The 25,224-nt window shown below is 39.7% G+C and overlaps 1 protein-coding gene across 2 annotated transcripts in view; it reads left to right on the forward strand.

The window, feature by feature from the left end:
- Positions 1 to 224: 224 nt before the first annotated feature.
- Positions 225 to 25,224, forward strand: part of ZNF609 (zinc finger protein 609) — a 701,843-nt gene continuing 676,843 nt past the window's right edge. For both annotated transcript variants that reach the window (XM_044077491.1, XM_044077492.1), the window contains exon 1: positions 225 to 450. In XM_044077491.1, the coding sequence (XP_043933426.1) occupies positions 225 to 450 (226 nt within the window). The remainder of the gene's footprint in view (positions 451 to 25,224) is intronic.

Raw genomic sequence — 25,224 nt, forward strand, 5'->3', positions numbered from 1 at the left:
AACTGAAATGTGATTGTACATGTGGCTTTAACAGGTAGTGGTGGTATGATCTTATTTCTTATATACCGGAAAACTGAAATGGGACCTAGACATGCAACTTTTCATTGTTATGTAGATGTATAGTAGGCATTTCTGACAGATAAGTAGCTTAGGTGAACTGTGACTGCATAATCTGAGAATGCACACATTTTTCTTTTATTTTTTTATTCTTTTTTTTGATGCAGATGGAGTCTCCTGTTTCCACACCCGCCCCTCCCCCACTGCATTTACTGGCAGCAGGTATTAACAGTAATATATCTTCACCGTGTGAACAGATCATGGTGCGGACACGTTCTGTTGGGGTCAACACCTGTGATGTGGCACTGGTGACAGAACCAGAATGTTTAGGACCATGTGAGCCAGGGACCAGTGTCAATCTGGAAGGAATAGTCTGGCAGGAAACAGAAGATGGTAAGATGGACTGAATGTTCAGTATTTAATTTTGTGGCTCTTCACATTTACTTCCTTCCAGTTTACAGTATATTTTATGATTTTTAAATCCGTGACATATTGATTGGTTTAATGAGTTACAAATGAGATCCGTTCAGTAGAGTTGACTGGATTCCCACAACTTGTGCATACTGTTCAAAACTAAGAATTTTGGTCCTTCTAGAGGTGGGCGGGAGAGGCAGTGAAGGTGTTGAGTCTGGTTAACCTCACTCAGAATGAGAGGTAAGGGGTATGTGCCACAAGCAAATGTTCCATTCAAGTTCCTTGGTGAAGACTAGAAAGCTGACGAGAAACATTTGATGGGATGTGAGAATTGGGGCTGGGCAGGGTATCTGTGGCTTATGTCACTTGCCACACTCCATATCTATTGCATACCCAACCTCAGCTCAACTTGGCATGCTGTGGGTGAACAGTAGGGTCAAAATTAGAAAACCACTAACTCCACCATGGATGATGGCATAAATCTTAGAACTGAACTGTTATCCTGAAGGGAACAAATGGGATGTAGGGATCATCTCAAGGGGAATGAGTGAATGACTGAGTAGGGTAAATGAGCAGGGTCAGAGTCTTTATAATCAGGTGGGGGCAAATTTCTCTTAATTGGGTGAAATGTCCTTGATTATCTGAGTTAGCATCAATATATGCTAAATCGGCTTTACCTGGCGTAGTGTATACTAAAGCAGCAAAGGGAAGAAAAGTAAAAAAGAAGTAACATTAAATGACTGAGTTGGAGAAGGGATAGTGTCTCTGATTTTAGTTAACTGTATATAGAGTGAACTTTTCTTATAAGTTTGATAACATGCATACACTAATTTTTGTATTGTGATTGGGAAGAAACCCATTCATTGATCATTTACTCAAGTCCTTTTTGTGAAACCATCTTTATGTTGCAATGTTGTGACATTTGTTCTTTCTGATGATTGTGTCCATATTTAAATGCTTTCATTACTCATTTTATAGTCACAAAAAAAGTTAGAGGAAGAAGAATAGGAATTTGAGGTACAGCTGAGTAGTTGTTAGTAATAAGTGTTGGCTTGTTTTGACCCTGATAAGTTAGGAACCTTAGCTGCAGTCTGGTACTTAATTTCTACTCGTGTGGTAACCAACCCAGTCAATGACCAGTGGTGTCTGGCATGTTTTTGTATGTTCATACCTGTATACCAATTGGACACCATCCTTTTTCTTATTTTTCGCACTGGGCTACCCAGGTTACTAATGTATCAGATAATTGGAGGTCCTTCCTGTGTAACAAAGGACTAAGGCCACCAGGTGTTAGGACTTCTGCGGTAAAATGTTTCCTTGGATGCAAGAGATTCACAGCCTTTCCACATCTTTTTTTTTTGCCATATTTCAACTTTGTTAGATGTCAAAATGTCCTCTGCTGCCTTTGGTACTTGATAATTTCAGTGTAGTTTTTGAGAATTGGCATTTATTTCTTAATATTTGGATATTTTCTTCCTCCTTTGAGTTATTTGAAGTGCTCAGTAAAAGTTAGTCAATTTTTTTCCTGCCAGATATTTCCTTTTTGGGCCTTAGCCTAGCTTGTTGGCTTTCAGCTGTTCTTTCCATTAAAAATGCTACTAGTTTATGAAAGTTTGTCTTTCTTTAATCTTCACTGAAATTGTTTGGGTGTCTCAGTCCATTTTGATATGCAAGTAATCTTAAAAATGTGCTTTTGGGAAGAAAATTCCTCTGTAGGATCACCATAACATGTGTATAATATGCTTTGGGGAAAGTCAGAATGTCACAGTGTTCCATTTTCAGGGAATTTAAATCTTTCACTGTTGAGGCAAGATAAAATTGCATCTTTACAGAAGTGCTGACTTGACTCAATCTCCTGATTCTCTTCAGTCTGCATTTTCATTGGCATCAAGGCTTCCCACAATGTTAGCCTTGAAGCACTGAAAAAAAATCTGCTTCCTGTCCACCTCAGAGAAGGTGTATTCTGCATAAATGGACTACCAGTTTTCCCTGTCTTTCTCTCCATTTTCTGAGGTCAGACAGAAAAGTATAAAGTCTTCCTTCAAGCAGTTGCATGTTAAGATTGTGGAGAAAGCTGCTGCTGTTTTTTTTCTGTTTTACAGTATTCCAAAATATAATTTTGAGTCTAGATCGATCATGACAAAAAAGGTATTTTAATTTTGCAGTACAAGTCTTCAACACTGAAGTCTTCTGTGCTGAGTGAGAAGACAAAACTGCAACTCCTGTAATTTATGATTTCAAGTAAGACTGACTGTCAGTTGCAGTTCTGTGGGCTAAAGTAAGATTTTCTGGTGCATTTTACCCATCCTTTTATCAGAATAGGTTACCAAAATCCAAAACATTATGACTATCTTCACTAGCACTGCAGTTCATTGCCCACAGCCCTGAGAATGCCAACTTCAGCCATTACCACAGTGGAGTGGAAGCCAGTACTTTTATCATTGATGAGATTTTGAAGTGAGCTTGGCATTATTAATCCTGACACTGAGATTTCAGACACTCACAGTCTACTGTGTGTCAGTGTTATCAATGTCTGATCCACCTGTATCAGTAGTGTATCCAGGATCAATGCTTAGACCCCCAGGGTATTGGTGCAGATGTTGGCACTGAGTTTGGTGATGCCCGTGTCATATACTTTGCATCTAATGTCAGAGTGCCCATTCCAATAACCTTAATGCTGATCTAGTCCTTGACATTAATTCTCATGCCAGTTCAGCAGTCGTCTTTGCTGTGGTACAACACCCCCCCATGACTTTACTCCTTAATTTGTCATAGTCTTTGCAGCCAGGTAAGCCCTTACATGTATGTGCTGTGTTGCAAGTAGTCACTTAGTGGGGCTGAGAGTCTTAAGGCCTTTTGAAGTTTCCAGCAACAGGTTCAGTGCCAGAGTGAGAGTTTTCCTCATTCTCACAGTCTCCCCTCCAAAGTTTTTCAGGAAGGCTACATGCAAGAGGAAGCATTTTGATGAATTTCCTAAGCTTATCTTGATGATACGGAGGATATCGAATACTAAGTATTCGTTCTTATCACCCCAAGTTTGGGAAGACTCCTGGAGATGATGCACTGGGCAGTGGTGGGCCAACAGCCAATACCACCCCCCTGCCAGCTCTAGCACTCAAGATAGCAGACTGTCCTCTGGCCTCCCAGGGAATCGCGTTACTGGTTAGAGACTCCCACACCAGAAGATGTTCATCGTGTTACACTGCTGCAGTCATTACACTTGGGTTATCCTGCCGTCAGGTGGTCCCGCAGTCAGCCAGAGTTCCAAAGTCTCGGTCCGGCGTCGGTTGCTGTCGCTTCTTCCCTGACGTCAGTGCGCCAGGGGTATACAAGATGCATCCGACGCCATTTTCTTCAGTCTTTCTTGCCGCACGGTGCCCGAAGCAGAAGCAGTTCACAAGTGCCGGTCGGCCGACTCCTGAGATTTTCGAAGTCGAATTTCAGATCCGAAGTCTTCAATAAAGCTAAGTACCCCATTGGGGAAACTTTTTTCTTGCCTCAGACCGATGTCATAAAAAGTTAATAATTGTATTTCTTGTGGGAAGCAAATACCTCATAATGACTTCCACTCTTACTGTATTCCATGCCTAGGCCCTGATCACGATGTCACTAGTTGTTGGTTTTGTGCTAGATTTAACAAACGCACTATAAAACGACGTTTTGATTTTGCTTTGCACTACTTTGGCCAAAGGTTCAATTATACTATGCCGTCGGATCAACTGACGACCGCAATTCCAAAAAAACGCAAAGACAAGGATAAAGACAGGCATCTGAGGTCCAAAACCGACAACAAAACCTCTTCTAGGCCAGTCGCCGGTTCTCAGTGAGGTGCTTTCGCAGCCCCTGACACCCGCTATCTCAGAGCCACAGGCCGCCTCCGACTCCCACGTGGAGACAACTAGGCCTCTGGAAACTCAAGGTATTGGGCCTACGGAAACTAATCCCTCAGATGGGTCCGGAGCCGCTGAGCAGGCATCGGCTTCTGAGGGTGTTTTCAGACCTTCACAACTTACCATTAAAGCAACAGCCAAGACAAAAGTACCATTAAAGACAAAGAAGCAAGTACAGCACTCACCTGGACAGTCCTCCATGCCTAAAAAACAGATGCTTAAAATGGCCAAAGACCTCATTACTCTAATCAGGGGTTCCCACCCCCCTCCTGAGAAAAGGCCGAGGCAGGATACAGACTATGATTCCTCTGATCAGGTTTCCATTTCCTCTGATTCCTCTTCAGACCAGGGATTCTCTCTACCCCCCTATGAGGACTCTGATGCTGAAGAATCTATCCCTTCAGCCTCTCCTCCTGAGGATTATTCTTTTGGGGAAACTTTACATACCATGTGGGAGCATTTCCATTGGGAAAGTCAGGATTATTCAGAATCCAAGAAAAGGCTCAGGGATTTCCTTTTATTGCCTCAGCACAGGCCCCTGGCTATCCCACCTGTGCTAGATATTGTGGATGATGTGTTCGCTGAATCCAGCTTATCTCCTGATTCCTTGCCCCCTGCACCAGCAAAGCCAGATAGGTATTATAGAGTCCCTGACTCTCACAAGTTTCTTTATAAAAACCCTTCTGCTGATCCAGAAACTATTTCCCAGGGTCTAAAAGGGGTTAAGCCTTCCATTGCAAAAAATCCAGTATCCTCTGACAGAGATTCCAGAGCTTTGGATAAATGGGGAAAGAAAGTTTACACTTCTGCAACTGTAGCAGTAAGGGTTTTAAATTGCCAGTTTCACATGCTTAAGTACCAACAACATTTAATGGCTCAGTTAAAACAGAAAATGCTTGCAAGCTCAGAAGCTCCTGACTGTAAAGAAATGCAGGATTTATTGCATGCAGTTGAACAGGTGGGAAAACGTACTCTGCAATGTAGTTTTGATTCTTTAGAGGCTTCTTGTAGAGCCGCAGTTACAGATTCTGTGATTCGAAGACATGTTTGGTTAAAAGAACAGTTTTTACCTGATCATGTTAAGGAGGATAAAGCTAAATCTATGCAAACAGTCAAGGATTTCTTACAGGTACAGCCACCTCGATTTAGCAGAAATTGGCCAACAAAGAATTGGTCCTTTCCAGTGTCAGACAGGCCACAGAGAGGCAGATACAGATGACCAAGAGGCAACCCCAAGGCTCAAACAGACAATGACAGTGGGGCACCTCAACCCCAAAAAGAGGTGAGGACAAGTCTCAACCTTACAGGAAACAGTCCCAGTGACTTCCCCCTTCGTACGCCAAGCACTTCCCTTTTGGCAGCCCCCTTAGGGGGAAAACTAGCACTTTTTTCTCAAAACTGGCAAACAATCACCCAAGACAAATGGGTTCTGAATATTGTGTCTCAAGGTTACAGGTTCCACTTTCACACTTTACCAAGGCAAAAAGGAATGCCAGTCCTGCCACAAAATCAATGGGCAGAGGCACAAAAACAAATTTCAGCCCTCATGGACATGAGAGCTATTCAAAACGTACCACAACAGGAACAAGGACAAAGGACAAGGCCTGGAGGCCCATACTAGACCTTTCAACTCTAAATACTTACCTGGATATTCCGAAATTCAAAATGTTGACATTACAGCAGCTTCTACCCATGCTGGCCAAGAAGGCTTGGCTTGTTACTCTGGACCTCAAAGAGGCATACCTGCATGTCCCTATCAGACAAAATTGCAGAAGATACCTCAGATTCAAAGCTGGTACAATGCACTACCAATTCTCTGCACTGCCCTTTGGCTTATCTACTGCGCCCAGGGTCTTTACAAAGTGCCTGGCACCAGTAATTGCATTTTGCAGACAAAAAGGAATTCAAATATATCCATACCTGGACGACTGCCTCATTCAAGCAGAGACAAAGGACATTCTTCTAAAGCATCTGGCATTTGTAAAAAGGTTGCTAACTTCTCTAGGGTACACAGTAAATGAAAAGAAGTCAAAACTAGTGCCCTCTCAACAGATTACATTCCTGGGTGCCAGCTTAAATACAACGGCCCAGATGGCTTATCTCACACCAGACAAACAAGTGCAACTAACTCGATATTTTCAATTACTGGCAAAAAAGTCCCATCTCCCTGCAAGAAAAATTCTGCAGGCCCTGGGATTCATGGCATCCTGCATACTACTAATACCATATGCTAGACTGCATATGAGGAAATTACAATGGTACCTAAAAAGTGTTTGGACTCAACACTCTCACAGTTTAGAAGCAGTCATACCAATGATTCCCTGCCTACAACAGGAGTTTCGATGGTGGGCACAGGCATGTCACCTAAACAAGGGTCAGCCTTTTACTCTACCCACAGCCAGGCAGATTCTAACAACAGAAGCTTCAGATTACGCCTGGAGAGCACACATGGCATGAAAATGCATTCAGGGCAAGTGGACCACAGACCAAATGCATCTTCACATCAATCAAAAAGAGATGTTGGCTGTTCAAAATGCCCTAACAGCTTTCAAGGACTTTCTGCATCCAGGACAATTATTATTAAAGACAGACAACACTACAGTAATGTGGTACATAAACAAGCAAGGGGGCACTCATTCTTATCCCCTATGCAGGCAAGCCATGACCTTGTGGAACACAGCTCTAATGTATCAAGTTCATCTGCAAGCACAATTCCTGCCAGGAAAGAAAAATACTCTGGCAGACAATCTAAGCAGAAATATCATGGACCCTCACAAATGAAAATTGAATCCACAAATCTTCAGCATGGTAACGCAAAAATGGGGATGCCCAGACATAGATCTTTTTGCCTCCCCACTAGATTGCCAACTACAAAAATTCTGCACAAGGATTTATCACACACAAGCATGGAAAGTGGATGCTCTCTCGTTCAGCTGGAAAAACCTAAAAGTTTATGCCTTCCCACCACTGCCTCTCCTTTCAAAGGTACTCCTAAAAGCCAGACAAGAAAAAACACAGATGATCCTGATTGCTCCAGACTGGCCACGCCAGCACTGGTACCCAATCTTAAAGAACCTATCTCAAGGCCCACCATGGATTTTGCCTTAAATTCCACACCTTCTGACTCAACAGAACAATCAGATCCTGCACTGTCAGCTCAAAACCCTAAACCTGGCTGCATGGCAGATTCATTAGTCAAACAGGCAACATGTTTCTCTAAAGTTGTTATGGATGTCATTTTGGAGGCCAGGAGGCCTAGCACCAGGAAAGCTTACTCAGAAAAATGGAAGAGATTCTGCGCTTGGAACCAGGCTCAAAGCCTTGACCCTCTTGTCCCAAACATTCCTCAGATTTTACAATACTTAACTGAGATGCTGGACAAAGGCCTATCCTTCTCATCAATTAAGATCCACGCCTCTGCCATTTCAGCACATTATAACACGGATCCTCGTTTATTCTCTCATCCCTTGCTAAAGCAGTACCTCTGAGGGGCTAAAAACATAAGACCGCCCCGGAGAGCACCAACACCAACTTGGGACCTCAATTTCGTTTTGGAAAAACTGACCCTGCCACCTTTTGAGCCAGCCAATACAGCCGAGCTAAAATTTTTATCATGGAAAACAGCTCTGCTCCTGGCAGTAACTTCAGCACAAAGTGTCTCAGAGCTACAGGCATTAATGGCAGTGGAACCTTTTATAATTTTTCATCAGGACAGGGTTTCTTTAAGGACAAACCCTACCTTTATGCCAAAGGTGGTATCTAGTGTGGCTCTTAACCAAACCATCCATTTGCCAACTTTTTATCCAAACCCCCAGAATAAAGGGGAGAAACTTCTGCACTCTTTGGACATACATAGGCAGCTACGCTTCTACTTGGACAAAACAAAAGCTTTCAGGAAAACTGAGCAACTGTTTGTAGCATATGCTGCAGGATCACAGGGCAAGGCTATCTCAAAGCAGACTATCTCCAAATGGATAGGACACTGTATTCGTTACTGCTACACACAGCATGGAAAACCAGTCCCTAATAACATTAGGCCACATTCCACCAGGGCAACAGCCACTTCAACAGCCTTTCTCAGAGGAGTACCTACCAAGGAAATTTTGGAGGCTGCACCTTGGAGTTCAGTGCACACCTTTACCAAGCATTACCACTTGCCTCTTTACTCTAAATCCAGAGCAAGATTTCCACTGCAGTTCTGCAGGGCCTCATAGCCAATCCTAACTCTTTATAGACCAGCCACCCAACCTTAGCTTTGGGATTCTACCCAAGTGTAATGACTGCAGCAGTGTAACACGATGAACATAGTACAGTTTTGTACCTACCATAAATGTAGATGTTCGAGTGTTCACACTGCTGCAGTCCAGGTTACCCTCCCTCCATCCCCTCTGTCCTAGCTGGCCTTATCTATACCTTTCTATCCTATACAACCTTTGTGGTGTATTTGCTGGTAACTGAAGGTATTGTTTTTATTTTATATATATATATATTTTTTATTAGCAATATGTATTGCCTACCTACTTGGGAGCGCCTGACATCTGGGGCAAGAAAAACTGAAGAAAATGGCGTCAAATGCATCTTATATACCCCTGGTGCACTGACGTCAGGGAAGAAGCGACAACAACCGATGCCGGACCGAGACTTTGGAACTCTGGCAGACTGCGGGACCGCCTGACGGCAGGATAACCCAAGTATAATGACTGCAGCAGTGTGAACACTCGAACATCTACATTTATGGTAGGTACAAAACTGTACTTTGTTGTTGTTTCACTTGTGTTGGAGCCCTTCTGAGAACTACTAAAGAGCTTAGTGCTTCCTTCACCAGTATATCTATACTCCAGTTTTTCATTAAAGGTATTTAATTATTTGGCCTACATGGTACATTTCCAGAGGCATATCTTGGATGAAATGCACCAGATTATAGTACAATTATCTAATGGACCTGTGAAGGACAAACTTCTGCCCAGTTGGCAAGTGTCTCATGTATGGCCAGCCTGATGGTGTGCATTACCTGTGCTATTATCGGAAGGTTCAGCTAGGGATATGCCATTACTGTTCAGTGGCATGTGGAGCTGTGGAGAGCAGTGCTTAACAAGAGACATGCATATAACTCATCGACTGGCCTTTTTCAGGGCATTGATTAATTGTTCTAAAAGTTAAGGCATATTTTGAAATTCTAGAGGAAAGAAAAAAGGCACTTATCTGTAGATAACACATTTCAAGCACCACATTGTTCTTTTTGAGGAGCACAGATGTGGGTCACAGCAAAAATATGAGCAACAGGTTGGAATGAATGTTCACACCCCAAGGAAATTTCCAGAGATACCATGGTCCCAGAAGAGAGAATCCTTGACAGTTGTCAGGCAAGCCACTTATCGGTGGCCACAGTAACCCCTAAGCCTTGCCTAACTGTCCCCTCTCTGTAGACAGTGGGTGAAGTGTCTGTCCCCCCCAGCTCTTTGTTTGCAAATTGATCATCAGGAAAAGTTTGATCATGACAGTCGTGTGGGGGGCTGAGCAACAGGTTGATAGAGATCTCCCAGTCTAAAAGGTGAGAAATTGTTAAGTAAAAGTTATTAGTTTAGGTTAAATTCACTTGCTGGCGAGTAATTACACAGCCTGGATGACAAAAAGGAAGAAATTTGGAGAAACTTAGTGGAAATCAAAAAAAAAAAACTCTGGCTGGGAAGAACCTTGCAACTGTTAAGAAAAGTGAAGTTCATGTTTTAAACTTTAATATGTAAGATGGCTTATGGCAGTTTAGAGGAAAAATAAATGCACTCGGGGGTTTTAAAATAAGCGAGACACTGGAGAAATATATGAAAGCAAATGACAAAAGGTTGAAAAAAATACAGGTTTTAAGTAGCTGTTCAATTGAGCTGATAAAACTGTAGAAATCTGGGTGAAATGAATGATAAACTGGTTGAACATGAGGCTTCTCCAGAAAAGTTGTTTCAAAAATAGTTTAGCTAGAAGGTGGAGCATATAGAGCAAACCTAAGATTTTTTGCTGTTTAAGAGAAACTGGAAGGAGTAGACTGCATTAATTTCTTGAAAGTTCAAATAAGCAACTGCAATGGTGTTCCAAAGCAGAATTTAAAAGAGAGAGCACATAATGTGTTTCCTTCAGTTGTGGCCGTCGGAAAGCAGCCAAGACATGTAATAAAGATGCAATCAAAGTAGGCAAGACATATATTAGTAAAGATGCAGTAATAGCAGCAGAAAGTGCTGCTCCTGAGAACTGTGTCAGAAAGGAAAAATGTTAGCTATGAATACTAGAGGACTTGTGGAAAATGATTAGTCACTGGTACACCAAGCTTAAGAAAATCAAGCTTGTCCCTGCAATCGGGGGGTATAGGGAGGCAGGTATGAGATTCAGATTGCTGTATGCAGCTATGTTCAGAATATTTTTTTTCCCTGGAGGCCAAAGATATTTCATATGGATTCAGAACAGGCAAAAAAAAAAAAAAAAATAGAGAGAGTTGAGCCAACAAAGAGTGAACCACAAAGCTGAAGCGGACTCTGCTTAGTTTTCTGATAATAAGAAAGTACAGAGACTTTACCAGTTCAATCTTTTTTTGTTATTTCAAAGGAAAATGCTTGAGCCACATAAAAAAAGTAGACTAGAAGAATCTGGAGTACCTTGGGCCAGAACCAGAGACCAGTGATGGGAGATCGAGATGCCAAGGTAGAAGACCAGCAGAAGGGTAAAATGAATAAATAAGTGCGAGAACAAAAAAAACCTTCAAACTTATTATATTTAGTGTAGGCATGAACTGTGGTTCTGCAAGAAACGGTGGCTTAAAAAGACTGGAAGTTTTAATATTAAATTGATTGGAAAACTGTAAAGCATAAATCCTGCTTTCAGTATCAAACGAATCCAAAAAGAAGAGCGGAAAATATTGACTCAAAACCACTGTTTTATTCAACCACGTTGCACTGGACAAAAACATAAATCACGCTGCACTCGAACATTAACGCTCTTAACACACGCGTTTTCGTCTGTAGAATCAGACTTCATCAGATGAATCATAATGATACATACATTTACCATACACTAAGGGAGATTTAGCTAAATCCCTTTTAGATATTAGGATATTTTTAAGAAAAATTAACTTGAAAATTTTGTTTTCTAACAACAAAAATGAATCCATTCCAGTTTTGAAACGTAGAACTCTGTATAATCCACCTATACACCCCCAATTAAAGAATTTAGAAAAAATAATTGAAAGAGAGATTAGAAAAGAAAAAGATAGTATTAAATATCAAACTAATTTGGGGAAAAAGGAGAAACAGTTGTTATATGAGATGAGAAATGACCCCAATTTAAGAATCATGAAACCAGATAAAGGGGGTGGGGTGGTTATTATGGATAAAATTGAATACGATAGTAGAATGTATAATATTCTTTGGGATACTTCTAAATACGATCAAGTTTCTAAAAATGAGATCAATATTGCTTATAATAAAATTGATATAAATTTAAAAGATATGTTACATGAGGGACTTATAAATCAAGATACTTATTTGTTTTTAAAAGTGGAGAAACCTAAAATTCCCTCGATTTTTGGAATCCCAAAAATCCATAAAAACGAACTTGATCCCCCATTAAGACCCATAGTTTCAACTGATGGATCTAAAACTCGTCCACTAGCTAAATATATTGATATTAAAGTTAAAAAAACTATGGGTTGAAAGGAAACATATTTTAAAGGATTCTTGGGACCTGTTAAAAGTTATTTCTGGAGTCAAATATTCTGAAAACATACTATTCATTACCATAGATGTAATTGACCTTTTTTCGTCCATCCCTTATATTCAAGGTACAGATATGTTTGAAGAAATATTGTATGAAAGTGGCAACTTAACTAACAATGAAAAACAAGTGAATGTTTGGTTGATGGAAATGGTACTAAAGAACAATTTTTTATATTTCAATGGTGAATTTTTTAGACAAACACAAGGAGTAGCCATGGGTGCGGCTTGTGCTCCAACCTACGCTAACCTAGTATTAGCCAAATGGGAAGAGGAATTTGTATTAAATTCCCAATTTAGCTCCCATTGGGTACTCTACCGTAGATTTCTGGATGATATAGTCCTATTTTGGACTGGTGGATATGAGAAGTTCAAGGAATTTATGGTTTACTTAAATAAAACTACTGAGTTTTTGAAATTCACCTATACAGTATCAGATAGTGTTCTACAATACTTAGATTTGGAAATTTATAAGCAGGGGGATGTTTTAGAGACAAAAGTATATAGAAAACCTACATACTGTAACACTTACCTACATTATGATAGTGCACACCCCCAGCATTGTAAGAGGAATATCATTAAAGGACAATTTGTAAGAGGTAGTCGAATGACAAGTTCCCAGGATGATTTTTTTAAAGAATGTGAACTTCTAGAGAAAATGTTCATTGATAGGGGATACCCTTCTAAACTTGTTAAGGAAATAAGACAGGAAATAGAAAGGGGAAGGAGGGATAGATATACCCCTATTGTGAAGGTAATTGACTTTAAAACAGACCAAATTAAAGATCAAGAGAGAAGTGAAGAGAATTTTCAGTTAGCTTTGGCTCTAGAATATAATGCGCTTAACAATAATATTAGAAGGATATTTACCAAGGAATGGGATAGGTTTATTAACATAACAGACATAGACAAATTAGAAGGAATCTCAGCAAAAATAGTATATAAGAACGCCCAAAGTATTAGAAACATCCTAGAAAGCGGGAATGCTACAGCCTCACAGAATGTAAAAAAGATGGGTACTTATAAGTGTGGCAGATGCTCCCAATGCCCTTATATTTTGAATTCAGATAAGTTTTATATAGCAAGTAGAGATAGGTGGCTTATTAATAATAAGAATTATTACAATTGTGACTCCATGGGGCTAATTTATATGGCTACCTGTGGGACTTGCAATTCTTTTTATATAGGAAAAACAGAAAGAAAATTAAAAAGAAGGATATATGAACATCTTAATTATATTAAGAATAGCAAGGATACAAATGCTTTGTTTAAGCACACTAAAAAATGCACGGGAGCCAATTTTAGATTCATGGTTTTAGAACACACACAGAGAGAGATATAAGAGGGGGTCCCTGGGAAGAGAAAATTGAATATAGGGAGCTCTGGTGGCAGGTGACACTTGAGGCGTATAATCCACCAGGGTTAAATGAATACACAAGTATTACACCTGTTTTGAAAGTAAGGGCAGCTAAATTATAATTATAATCTGCAACTGAATTGTTTCAGTCACACATTATTTATACATTTTTTTATCATTTTTATCAATTTTAAACAGTCAAAATGACATTTTAATATATTATTTAAAGGATTTTATTTGGACGTTTTAAGTTCAATAACATGAATTTCCACTAGAGGGCAGCTCAGCATTACATTTTCTAATTTATATGTAAATTATATCAATATTTTTTTAATTTTTAAATATGCATGGGAATGAAATTCTTTTTTGAAAGGCAATCTATAATACATAAAGGAAGTTTGTTTTTACATGGGTTAGGGAAGTATACTTATTCATTTTTTTTATAAATAATACTTTTATATGTGAATGAGAAAATTGGTAATATTTTAATTATTTTAATTAATTGTTACTAATTGATTTATTGGGCAGGGTATAAAAGGAGTGTATGTATCCTTATGATTCATCTGATGAAGTCTGATTCTACAGACGAAAACGTGTATGTTAAGAACGTTAATGTTCGAGTGCAGCGTGATTTACGTTTTTGTCCAGTGCAACATGGTTTGAATAAAACAGTGGTTTTGAGTCAATATTTTCCGCTCTCCGCTCTTCTTTTTGGATTCGTTTGGTACTGAATTTTGGAGTTTTTCTTACCACCACTTTTTCTGATAAATCCTGCTTTATCACAAGTGTTTAAAAGAACATTGAATTGATTGATGAAGTAATTTGTAAGTACATCATTTTTTATGCATTAAAAAGCTCTTGTTATAAATTCCATGTTGTATTGTAATTAGTTTGGCATAGTATGCAGTCAGGTATTCTAAATGCAAGGTGGGTAGAGTTTTATTAGTATCTGCTCTCTCTCTCTCTCTCTCTCAGAGAGCATCTGCTATGTATGCTAATGATATTAAAATAAGGAAGTGTCTTTTCTTGGTTGTAATATATCTAGGCTTAACACTGTACCAAGGTAGGAATGGCTGTGAATAAGCAAGTTAAAGTTAATGTAATGGAATATTGGGCTGCTAGGTTGAGGATGTAAAACTGTACTGATTATATTATTAAGTAGATATCTGTAGTAATGTTCTAAGTTTAAGCTACAGACACATTTTCTACGTAAAGGTGCTTGAAAAACAAGAGGAAATTATGACAGATGGTAGTTTTTTCTTTCATGTCCAAAGTTCCTATCCATTTTTCCAATTAGCGTCAGCATTTAGTTGAAGACGAGCAGCCTGCGAGTTCAAAAAAATAATTGAGAGAGGTCTGAACAGTATATTCTGAGTAAAATCTATAAGGTGTTATGTAATTAACTTTTAAAGGGTTATTGGCAGGCAGTTGAGTGAAAATTGACTGAAACTGTTGGTAGTGGATAATTATACAATTAATTGACTCCCCAGTATCCTTAGTACTTTGATGCATACATATAATAGTGACAGTTTGGTTTATTTATTTAAGTGTAGCCAGTTAACTTTTTTCTTAAAGCTAAAAGTTAACATTTACTGAAAGCATGGATATTATTTTTTCACATCTGGGAGTTGACCAGAGATAAGATGAGAACATGTAGCAGTCAAACCTCTCAACTGTCCAGATTTTCACAGATTGTCTGGAGCTTTGCCTCATATTTTTGGTCTGTTCCTCTTAAAACGTGTGGGTTTCTGGCAAATCCCTGGGGATTAGAGTCACTATATAATGACATGCATTTAAGTTTCTGACTTCATATCCTTCACAAAAATGCATGTGAACACAAATCTTATTATTCTAACAGCTTTTTAAGTTTATAAGAACAATAATTAAAACATGTCCCTGTTTTGGGCCTTTGCTCCCCCCTTTATTTTTGGCTATGTCCAGATTTCTTGGGCTAAGAGGTTGAGAGGTATGGTAGCAATTGGTGTAAGTGGGAACACAGACACGTTAACATGGTTAACCTTATTTCTGACAGCTCCTCCTATTTATATCAGCTGTGAAGGTTGTTTTTGTTCTCAGAGAGATCCTGGCAATGAGAACATTTTACTAATCACCCCTGGGTGGGGTAACAGGCAGAATATATCACTGTTGGAGAGACTATGCCTTTCAATATGCAAGTTTATGGAGCTGGTTTCCATGTACTAATTTTTGATTCAAAACTTCAGTTAAAGCCCATTTAACAGTGATATCTAACCTTGACAAAGGCAACAGTTTTAATTCCTCACCCTTGTTAAAGATGTGTAAATCCTTTCTTAAGGGCCCACTTTGTTGAACGGCACAATTACTAGACCTTGTACTTCTTTGGGATGAGTGCTCACTGGGATGATTTCCAAGTTGCCAGTTTTGTCTGTCAAATCACTGTATTTAGTGTTTCATAAATATAAGGTATCTCTGGGTACTAAGTCCACCTTTTAGCTGCAAGATAGACACTGAGTTAAACATTAACCAGTACATTGACAACCGATGTTTGTTCTGAAGACTATGTGTATACTTAAGGGCACCCAAATTTCTGTCTAGTTTTCAAATAGGTCAGAAAGTCTCAAAAAACAACTGGCTGTGTGGCTTTTGTAATAGATCAAATTTTTGCTGTGCAAAACGCAGTAGGCTGCTTCTGGCATTTCCTAAAGCTGACTGGTAGAGCACTGACTGCCTTGGTAGCCTTTTTCAGAAATGCAGCCATTGATGATGACTTTTGCAGCATCTGCCTAGACAGTCCTTTAGAGCTACCATTATATGGCTATGTTCTCATAAAGGAGACCATCCAGGAAGTCTATCTGGAAACTCTGTCCTGTAGTAGGTATTTACTTAACATGATAGTAGATTTGGAAGAGCAGATCCATCTTCAGTAACATTCCTTGATCAAGTTCCCCTTCCTTCATGAACAAGACTTTGCATGCCTCTTCTTGTACTGATGACCTCAGATCTTGAGAGGCTAGCCACACAGAGTATTGTGGGATAGGATATTTTTTTAGTAACCTGGGAAACAATTTATATGCCAAGTGTCTGTCAGCCTTATTCCTGCTGTTATCCAGGATAGACCCAATGTTTCAAATAGGCATTGTTAGGGCTAATGAGCCACTTTTATTTACTGAGTACTACTAGACCAGAGTCTTTTTCTGATAATACACTGATCTGTGTTTGGTACCTTGATGTCTGTAATCCAGTCATGTTAGCTGAGCTGTGTTCCTACCCTGGCATTAGTCTGAAATATGCAAGTGATGTGGCATTTCAATGAACTGTTAATTTATTTCATTTAATTTTATTTTAATTGAAGTTTAATGAAGTTGTATTGCACATCAAATATTGTTCTTCTGCCTATGTAGTTGCACCTCATGAAGTTTGCAGTAATTCAGGAATGAAGTGTGGCAGTAATTCATGCAGCTGCTTGCACACAATTTGCCTAAGGAGCCTTCATTTGTGGGTAAACTGTAATGCTGAAAATACACTGTCTTATTGAAGCATTGTAACTGCATTTGGCAAAGATAGGTGAATTGGACACACTGTATTGGCCATAGGTGTGAATGTGTGTGTGGTATGGAAGAACAGCCATGGCAGGGCTAACCACTCAGGAATATGAACCTTGGCTCTAGATTGTCATTTTTGAAGTGACACCCGACCCTCTTGTGCAGAAGTGGGAAAAGGAGTTTTGGATGGATGGATGTCTAGACAAGAGTCTTGTATCTGAAAGTTTCATATGATTGCTTACTGCTTGGCAAAACTGCAGGGATACTACCATGTTTTTTCATGTGTATTGCTTTCTTTAGCCACCGGCAATGTTATTCAGTTGTGTGCTCAGCCTTGATGCCCGTCTTTCAACATAGTCGCAGATGGGGGGGAGGGGGTCTAGTCTGAGTGCCATTTATACTGTCAGTGCATGTATTGCCTGTTGAGGTGGGATTCAGGTAGTGCCCTTTTAAAGTGTGATTGCATTGATTATAATTCTTGGAGCAGCAAAAAATTTAATTGCAAGTAGGATTAATATGCACTAATTCTAAGGCTAACATCTCAATTTATTGCTTCTTCAAGCTTCAGTGATGCTAGAGCTAGTATGTGTAAATAGCAGGAGTGGGGTAAAGCCTTCCTGCAGAAATCGTTTAAATTTGTAACTATTTTTGTGAGAATAACACTTCAGATGTTGGGACCTGCAATATGGTCTTGCTTTGCCTTTCCTATAGGGATGTGGGATGACAGTACTGGTTTTATGCACTCAGTGTTTTAATGTACTTGCACTCAGTCGTATCAGATCTGTGATTCAACGTTTCTCATGACTGCTGTTGGTTAGCAATAGATTATTATACTTCCTCTGCCCTGCACTGCCACATTTGTTTTTAGTTGCCAGTGGTTATAATTCAGCCTTCTTGCCTTAGGTGGTTGAGATCTGGTATTACTCCTGTTATATTTCTTCAGTATTGTTCCTTCAATGTTCTGATTCAGCAATGCCCTTGAGTTGATAGGAGCTGCTGAACAATTTGCGAGTTTTGCAGCAGAGTCCAGTGTCACTTCCTCTGTTAGAATTTGTTACTTCATGAACTGTTAGTTGTCTTCCATGATTACTGTGGACAAGGGAGCCCGCAGGATTTTTTGCAGGGGGGTGCAAACCCAGAGCCCCGCCCACAGACTCAGAGCCATGCCCACAGAGCCCCACCCCCTCCACTCACGGAGCCCCACCCCCTCCACCCACGGAGCCCCACCCCCACACAGCCATTACAGGGTCCCATTACTTGGCTATTTCTTTCCAGTTGCCATAAACACTGTTCAAAATTCTCAGTGTGTATACTGTCTTATGCTTTACTTCTACAATGATTACAGGTATCTAGATTTAATTAGGAATCCATGATAATTTTTTTTACATACCCCATGTACATTGCAACTAACTCAAGGGAACTTTCAGCTGGCAGCCCTTTTGAATTCTGATCAAGAAGGCTTGGCTGTTCAGTTCTCTATACTGGAATAATTTCTCATTCATTGCTAATAATCATTTTATTTACTTGGGTACTAACAGAGTTTTACTTTTTACCTACCATAAAGACAAGATATTTGTTTTACCTCAAAATACTTCCCTTGTTTTATTTATTTATTTGTAAGTGACTTAGAAACAACTACTGGGGAATAGTGTTCATTAGCTCAGTATTTTTCAGGTAGGACACTAAACTGAGTCTCATGAGCCTGTTCAGATTATACAGATTTAAACAGACTAGTTTATAACACTAGTGTTCTTTGGCTTCCAAGATTAGCTCTCATTAACACAAATTGCTGTTTAAATAAAAGCTGGCATTCTGTGCTCTGAATGCACGATACATTATAGCTGTATTTAACTTAAACTGTGTGCATTCACTAAATTATGTATATCTTTTAATTAATGCTTAATCAAGCATTTCTTCATAATCCCAACATTGACATAGTTGCAAATCATGACTTCATCTTTTTATAGATAATTCCAATAGCCCTAATATATGCACATTATTAATTATTTTTTCAAGATACTGAGTGGGCAAGGGAAATTCTGGGGGTTTTCTGATTTTGTGTGGTTGATCCTTAAACTGGGTTTGCATTATGACTGATGTGAACAACTTCATTATATGCTTAACTAAAAGCTTTAGACCTTTTTTCTTGACACAGCCATTACAGTATCCTTCCTGTTACTGTGATAAGCAAGAGTAGCCATGCATAAGAAGTGTACATATTTATACATATGATTATGCATGATTATATACAGATTGTATTAATTATAATATAAAATAATTTAATTATATCCCTTCTATAATACAGCACCACTTGTTAGACTGTTTTAAATGTATAGTTTTGAATGTTTTTCCAGCAAGCAATGAAACAAAACATATGAGCCAATAATGACAAACTGCCCAATTCAAAACATTTCAACCATAAAAGGCCACTTAAACTTTTGTCATTACAATCCATCAATGTCAGTCACTATGCACAATCTCTGCAGAAGTAAAAGTCATCTGAATAATTCCACATTATAGAGATCTGAAACTAATGAAGAGGTTGTTGCTAGAAAACAACTTTATACTTCAGCATTTCATCAACAAATTCAGTGCCTGCTGCCCTTGAAGAATACAATGCCTATGTTACATTAAAAAATGGTAAGCTGGTATATTTGCAATACAGAATGGGTGGTAAGCTGAAAAACAAGTTCATAGTTATTAGGCATCTCATCCAAAGGAGGACATAGCCAGGACTGCACAACTCCACCCCCTTAAAATACAAATCTACATGCTGTGGGAGTAGAACCTATAGCCCTCTGCATCAAGATGCAAGTATGCGACCTGCTGTACTACTAACACTGCTTTAAAATTCTATACCACAATAATGATATAATTTGCTAAACAAAACAGTTGCACATTTTAAGCAGACTTAGCACGAGCAGCAGTAAACTTCTCTTCCCTTGAAGCTCACAATTCATTGAAAATAAATTCCACCTGCTAACTCTAAATAGGGCATTTCACTTGCTCTCACACACCTCAATCTTTGCAAGAAATCTGGACAAAGCCCAACATAAATAGGGACAGATTATAAATATTGCTCTCATGAATTTAGAACATTGCTAGAATAACAGGATTTATGTTAGTATGCATTTTATATGATGGACAGAAGGAAGGTTGGTATATTGTGTGTGCAAGAGACCAGATGGAAGGGGAGTAAGGCTAGGTGTATCAGAGGTGGGTTCAAATTGTTTTATCATGGTGTGGATGGGAGGAGAAATGGCTTAGGAGTTATCCTGAAGGAACAGTATGCTAAGAGTGCTTTGGAGTTGAAAAGAGTGTCAGATAGAGTGATGTTTATGAAGCTGGAAATTTATGGTGTAGTGATGAATGTTGTTAGTGTATATGCTCCACAAGTTGGGTGTGCGATGGATGAGAAAGAAAAATTTTGGAGTGAGTTGGATGAAGTGGTGATGACTGTACCCAAGGGTGAGAGAGTAGTGATTGGAGCAGATTACAATGGGCATGTTGGTGAAGGGAACAGAGGAGTGGATGACGAAGTCATGGGTAGGTATGGTGTTAAACAAAGGAATGCAGAAGGTCATATGGTAGTGGATTTTACGATAAGGATAGACATAGCTGTGGTGAATACGTAGTTTAACAAGAGGGAGGAGCATAGGGTGACGTACAAGAGTGGAGGAAGATGCACACAGGTGGATTATATCTTATGTAGGAGGGCCAGTTTGAATGAGATTGGAGACTAAAGTGGTGACCGGGAAAAGTGTAGTTAGGCAGCATAGGATGGTGGTTTGTAGGATGATGTTGGTGATCAAGAAGAGGAGGAGGAGTGTGAGGGCAGCACCAAGGATCAAATGGTGGAAATTGAAAAAGGGTAATTGTGAGGTGGAATTCAGGGATGAGTTAAGACGGGCACTGGGTGGCAGTGAAGAGTTACCAAATAGTTGGGTAACTACAGCAGAGCTAGTAAGGGAGATGGCTAGAAAGGTGCTTGGTATGATATCTGGACAGAGGAAGGATAAGGAGACATGGTGGTGGAATGAGGAAATACAGGAGAGTATACAGAGAAAGAGGTTTGCAAAGAAGAAGTGGGATTGTCAGACAGATGAAGAAAGTAGACAGGAGTATACGGAGATGAGGTGCATGGCAAAGAGAGGTGGCGAAGGCTAAGGATAAGGCGTATGAAGAGTTGTATGAAAGGTTGGACACTAAGGAGGGAGAAAAGGACCTTTACCGATTGGCTAGACAGAGGGACCGAGCTAGGAAAGATGTGCAGCAGGTAAAGGAGATAAAGGATAATGAGGGAAACATACTCACAAGTGAGGAGAGTGTGTTGAGGAGATGGAAAGAGTACTTTGAGGGGTTGATGAATGAAGAGAATGAGAGGGAGAGAAGGTTGGATGATGTGGGGATAGTGACTCAAAGTACAATGGATTAGCAAGGAGGAAGTAAGGATAGTTATGTAGATGATGAAGAATGGAAAGGCTGTTGGTCCAGATGACATACCTGTGGATGCATGGAGGTGTTTTAGGTGAATTGGCAGTGGAGTTTTTAACTAGATTGTTTAATGAAATCTTGGAAAGTGAGAGGATTCCTGAGGAATGGAGAAAGTGTTTTGGTACTGATTTTTAAGAATAAGGGTGATCTGCAGATCTGTAGTAACTACAGAGGGATTAAATTGATCATTCACAGCATGAAGTTATGGGAAAGAGTAGTGGAAGCTAGGTTAAGAAGGGACATGATGATTAGTGATCAGCAGTATGGTTTCATGCCGGGAAAAAGCACTACAGATGCGATGTTTCCACTGAGAGTGTTGATGGAGAAGTACAGAGAAGGTCAGAAGGAGTTGCCTTGTGTTTTTGTAGACTTAGAGAAAGCATATGACAGGGTGCCTAGATAGGAGTTGTGGTATTGTATGAGGAAGTCAGGAGTGTCAGAGAAGTATGTAAGAGTGGTACAGGATATGTATGAGGGTAGTGTGACAGCGGTGAGAGTGACAGATGCGTTTAAGGTGGAGGTGGGGTTACATCAAGGATCAGCTCTGAGCCCTTTCTTATTTGCAATGGTGATGGACAGGTTGACAGATGAGATCAGACAGGAGTCCCCGTGGACTATGATGTTTGCAGATGACATTGTGATCTGTAGTGAGAGTAGGGAACAGGTGGAGGAGACCCTGGAGAGTTGGAGATATGCTCTAGAGAGAAGAGGAATGAAGATCAGCAGGACTAAGACAGAATATATGAGTGTGAATGAGAGGGAGGATAGAGGAATGGTGATGATGCAAGGAGTAGAGGTGATGAAGGTGAATGAGTTTAAATACTTCGGATCAATAGTTCAGAGTAACGGTGAGTGTGGAAGAGAGGTGAAGAAGAGAGTACAGGCAGGATGGAGTGGGTGGAGAAGAGTGTCAGGAGTGATTTGTGACAGACGAGTACCAGTAGGGGTGAAAGGGAAGGTCTACAAGAGGGTAGTGAGACCAGCTATGTTATATGGGTTGGAGACAGTGGCACTGACAAAAAGGCAGGAATTTGAGCTGGATGTGGCAGAGTTAAAGATGTTAAGATTTGCACTGGGTGTGATGAATGTGGACTGGATTAGGAATAAGTATATTCGATGGTCAGCCCAGGTTGGAAGGTTTGTAGACAAAGCCAGAGAGTCAAGATTACGTTGGTTTGGACATGTGCTGAGGAGGGATTCTGAGTATATTGGGAAAAAGATGCCAAGGATGAAGCTACCAGGTAACAGGAAAAGAGGAAGGCCTAAGATAAGGTTTATGGATGTGGTGAGAGAGGACATGCAGGTGGTTGGTGTGACAGAGCAAGATGCAGAGGACAGGAAGAAATGGAAACAGATGATCTGCTGTGGCGACTGAAAGATGATGATGTTTGTATGCATTTTTCTATAGGATATGACATCTAAAACTCAAATGTCTGTCATTATTTAGCAACTTCAATCCTTTTTAGGAAGAATATGGGGCAAAAAATCTGGACATTCTGCAAAAACCTGGACAGCTGAGGGGTATGCTACCTCCTTCTTATACAGACAATATTTGTTTCTTATCCAAAAAAGACCTGCTGCCTGACACAACTATCTACTTGGTTCATGGAGAAGACATGATCAAAGTAAAAAAAGAACAGCAAGCAAGAAACAAGCTCAAGATAAATTGCTTAAAGGATTCCTGCACAAGTTATGGACCACGCATGGCAGATTGGCATTCTGTTTAGTTTACGGGTAAGCCTGCAAAGATGACTGCAAGTCTCCAACAAAAGATGACTGCAAGTCTCCAACAAATGTAATGAGCTTCTGAAAATATTGTAATCCTGTCCTTTTATTACAAATACTGTCATATGCATTTCAATACCCAAGGCTTATACATTATCTAGTTATGTAAATATTCTCGGCATGGCAACAACGAAAAAGCTTTCAATGCTGGTAATTCTTTAACAGTATGCTTATTAAAGCTTACTTGCATCACAATGTCTGACAAGCTTACCTGATGTCATTAAATCATTGCTACTTAAACAGAGCAACAGGGCACTGTGACAGCATGCATCTCCTGAATAATAAGAAGCATAAATCAACAGTATAAAAATATGACAGAAAACCAGAACATTCTGCAAAATCAAGGACAGATGAAAAGCCACGGTCGTACTTGTGGTCTACCTTGGATGGGGGATGCAGAGTGCACACTTACACTACATAACTGCTCCTTGCCTTCCTTGGACACATCCAGAGCCACTACAATGGGGAGTGGGGTGCAACAAGTACGTCACAATTTGAAATGTCTCTGGCTGACAGTGATGGCTCTGACACTCATACCTTTCAACTTCAGAGCAAGAAATCTGGACAAAGCCATACATAGAACTAGAAGTGGGACACAGGCCCAAAAATAAGGACAGTTTTTAAATATTGCTCTTATTAACTTAGATAATAGAACAATAGAAGGTCTTGCATTAGTACGAATTTTCTGAAGGGTATGAAATATGAAACTCAGATGTCTGCCATTATTTTCTAACTTCAATCTTTAATGACTTGCCACTAATTTGCCAGAAAACCACAATTTTATGAAAAACAGACCAAAAATGTGATGCAAAAATATAAAGTTGCCACACAATACAGCTGGGAACCTGTCAAAAAAGGGACACCTTTTTAATATTAACACTGTTAACTTGAGCAGCTAACTCATAGCAAGACGTTGTCCCATTCGATTCTCAGCTAGAGCGTCTTCTGCGTGGAGGCATGCGTGAATGGGGCATGCCTTCATTGAAGGTTGTGCGTCAGGGCTGGTAACCCGGTACGTAAAAACCCACTACCAATCATTAGCGGACCGGAGTTCCGCTGTGGCGACCCCTAACCGGGAAAAGCCGAAAGACACAAACAAACTTGAGCAGCTAACAAAATAAGAGTATCTACATGCATTTCTGAAATAAAAGTAATAACTCTGATCATTACAGTTATATATAATTGTAAACCCTCCATGTTTTCTTCCAAAATTGCCATTTTGAGGAGGGATTATTAGGGGAGAGCAACATTTTGAGCCAAAATTGGGGACAATGGAGAGGTTTGGATATTCCGAATTCTACAAAGCGATTTGCACATACCTCTCAACCTCTTAATGCAGGAAATCTGGACAAGGCCAAATATATTTGGGGGAACATACAAACACTACTGAAAATTGCTCTTGTATAAACTTAAGACAGTTGATAGAACAGGTCTTGCATTAGCATGCATTTTTCTGAAGGTTATGACGTCTGAAACTCAATGTCTGTCATTTAGTGACTTCATTCCTAAATGATTTGCTAGAAAACCACAAATTTGATGAGGAACAAACCAAAAATAAGAAGCAAATATCTAATCATTCTGCAAAAATATGGACAACTGAGAGGTATAGTTCAACTGGGGCTGTCTGAGTTTGCTACCCATCCCCCCCTCACAAAATCATGGTCAAATGGAGCCTCCCCCTGCAGCCATTCCAATGTCCTATTCCTTGGTTATTTTGCCCCATTTACCATAAACACTGTAATGTGCATACTGCTTTACTTCTGCGATGATTTAGATTTCATTTGAAAGTTTTATTTTGCATTTTACAGCACAAACCCTAATAGATATCTGTTAAACAAAGAAATGCAGTCTCACAATGAAAATAGACTTAGCATTAAAACTTCTCTGCCCTTGAAACTCACGTGCATTGAAACCCACATTCAAAGAAAATACATTTTGCCAGTGGCAGATTA

This window comes from Protopterus annectens, chromosome 7.part0 (genome assembly GCF_019279795.1).
Source record: "Protopterus annectens isolate FY-2018-M chromosome 7.part0, PAN1.0, whole genome shotgun sequence".
Lineage (NCBI taxonomy): Eukaryota > Metazoa > Chordata > Ceratodontiformes > Protopteridae > Protopterus > Protopterus annectens.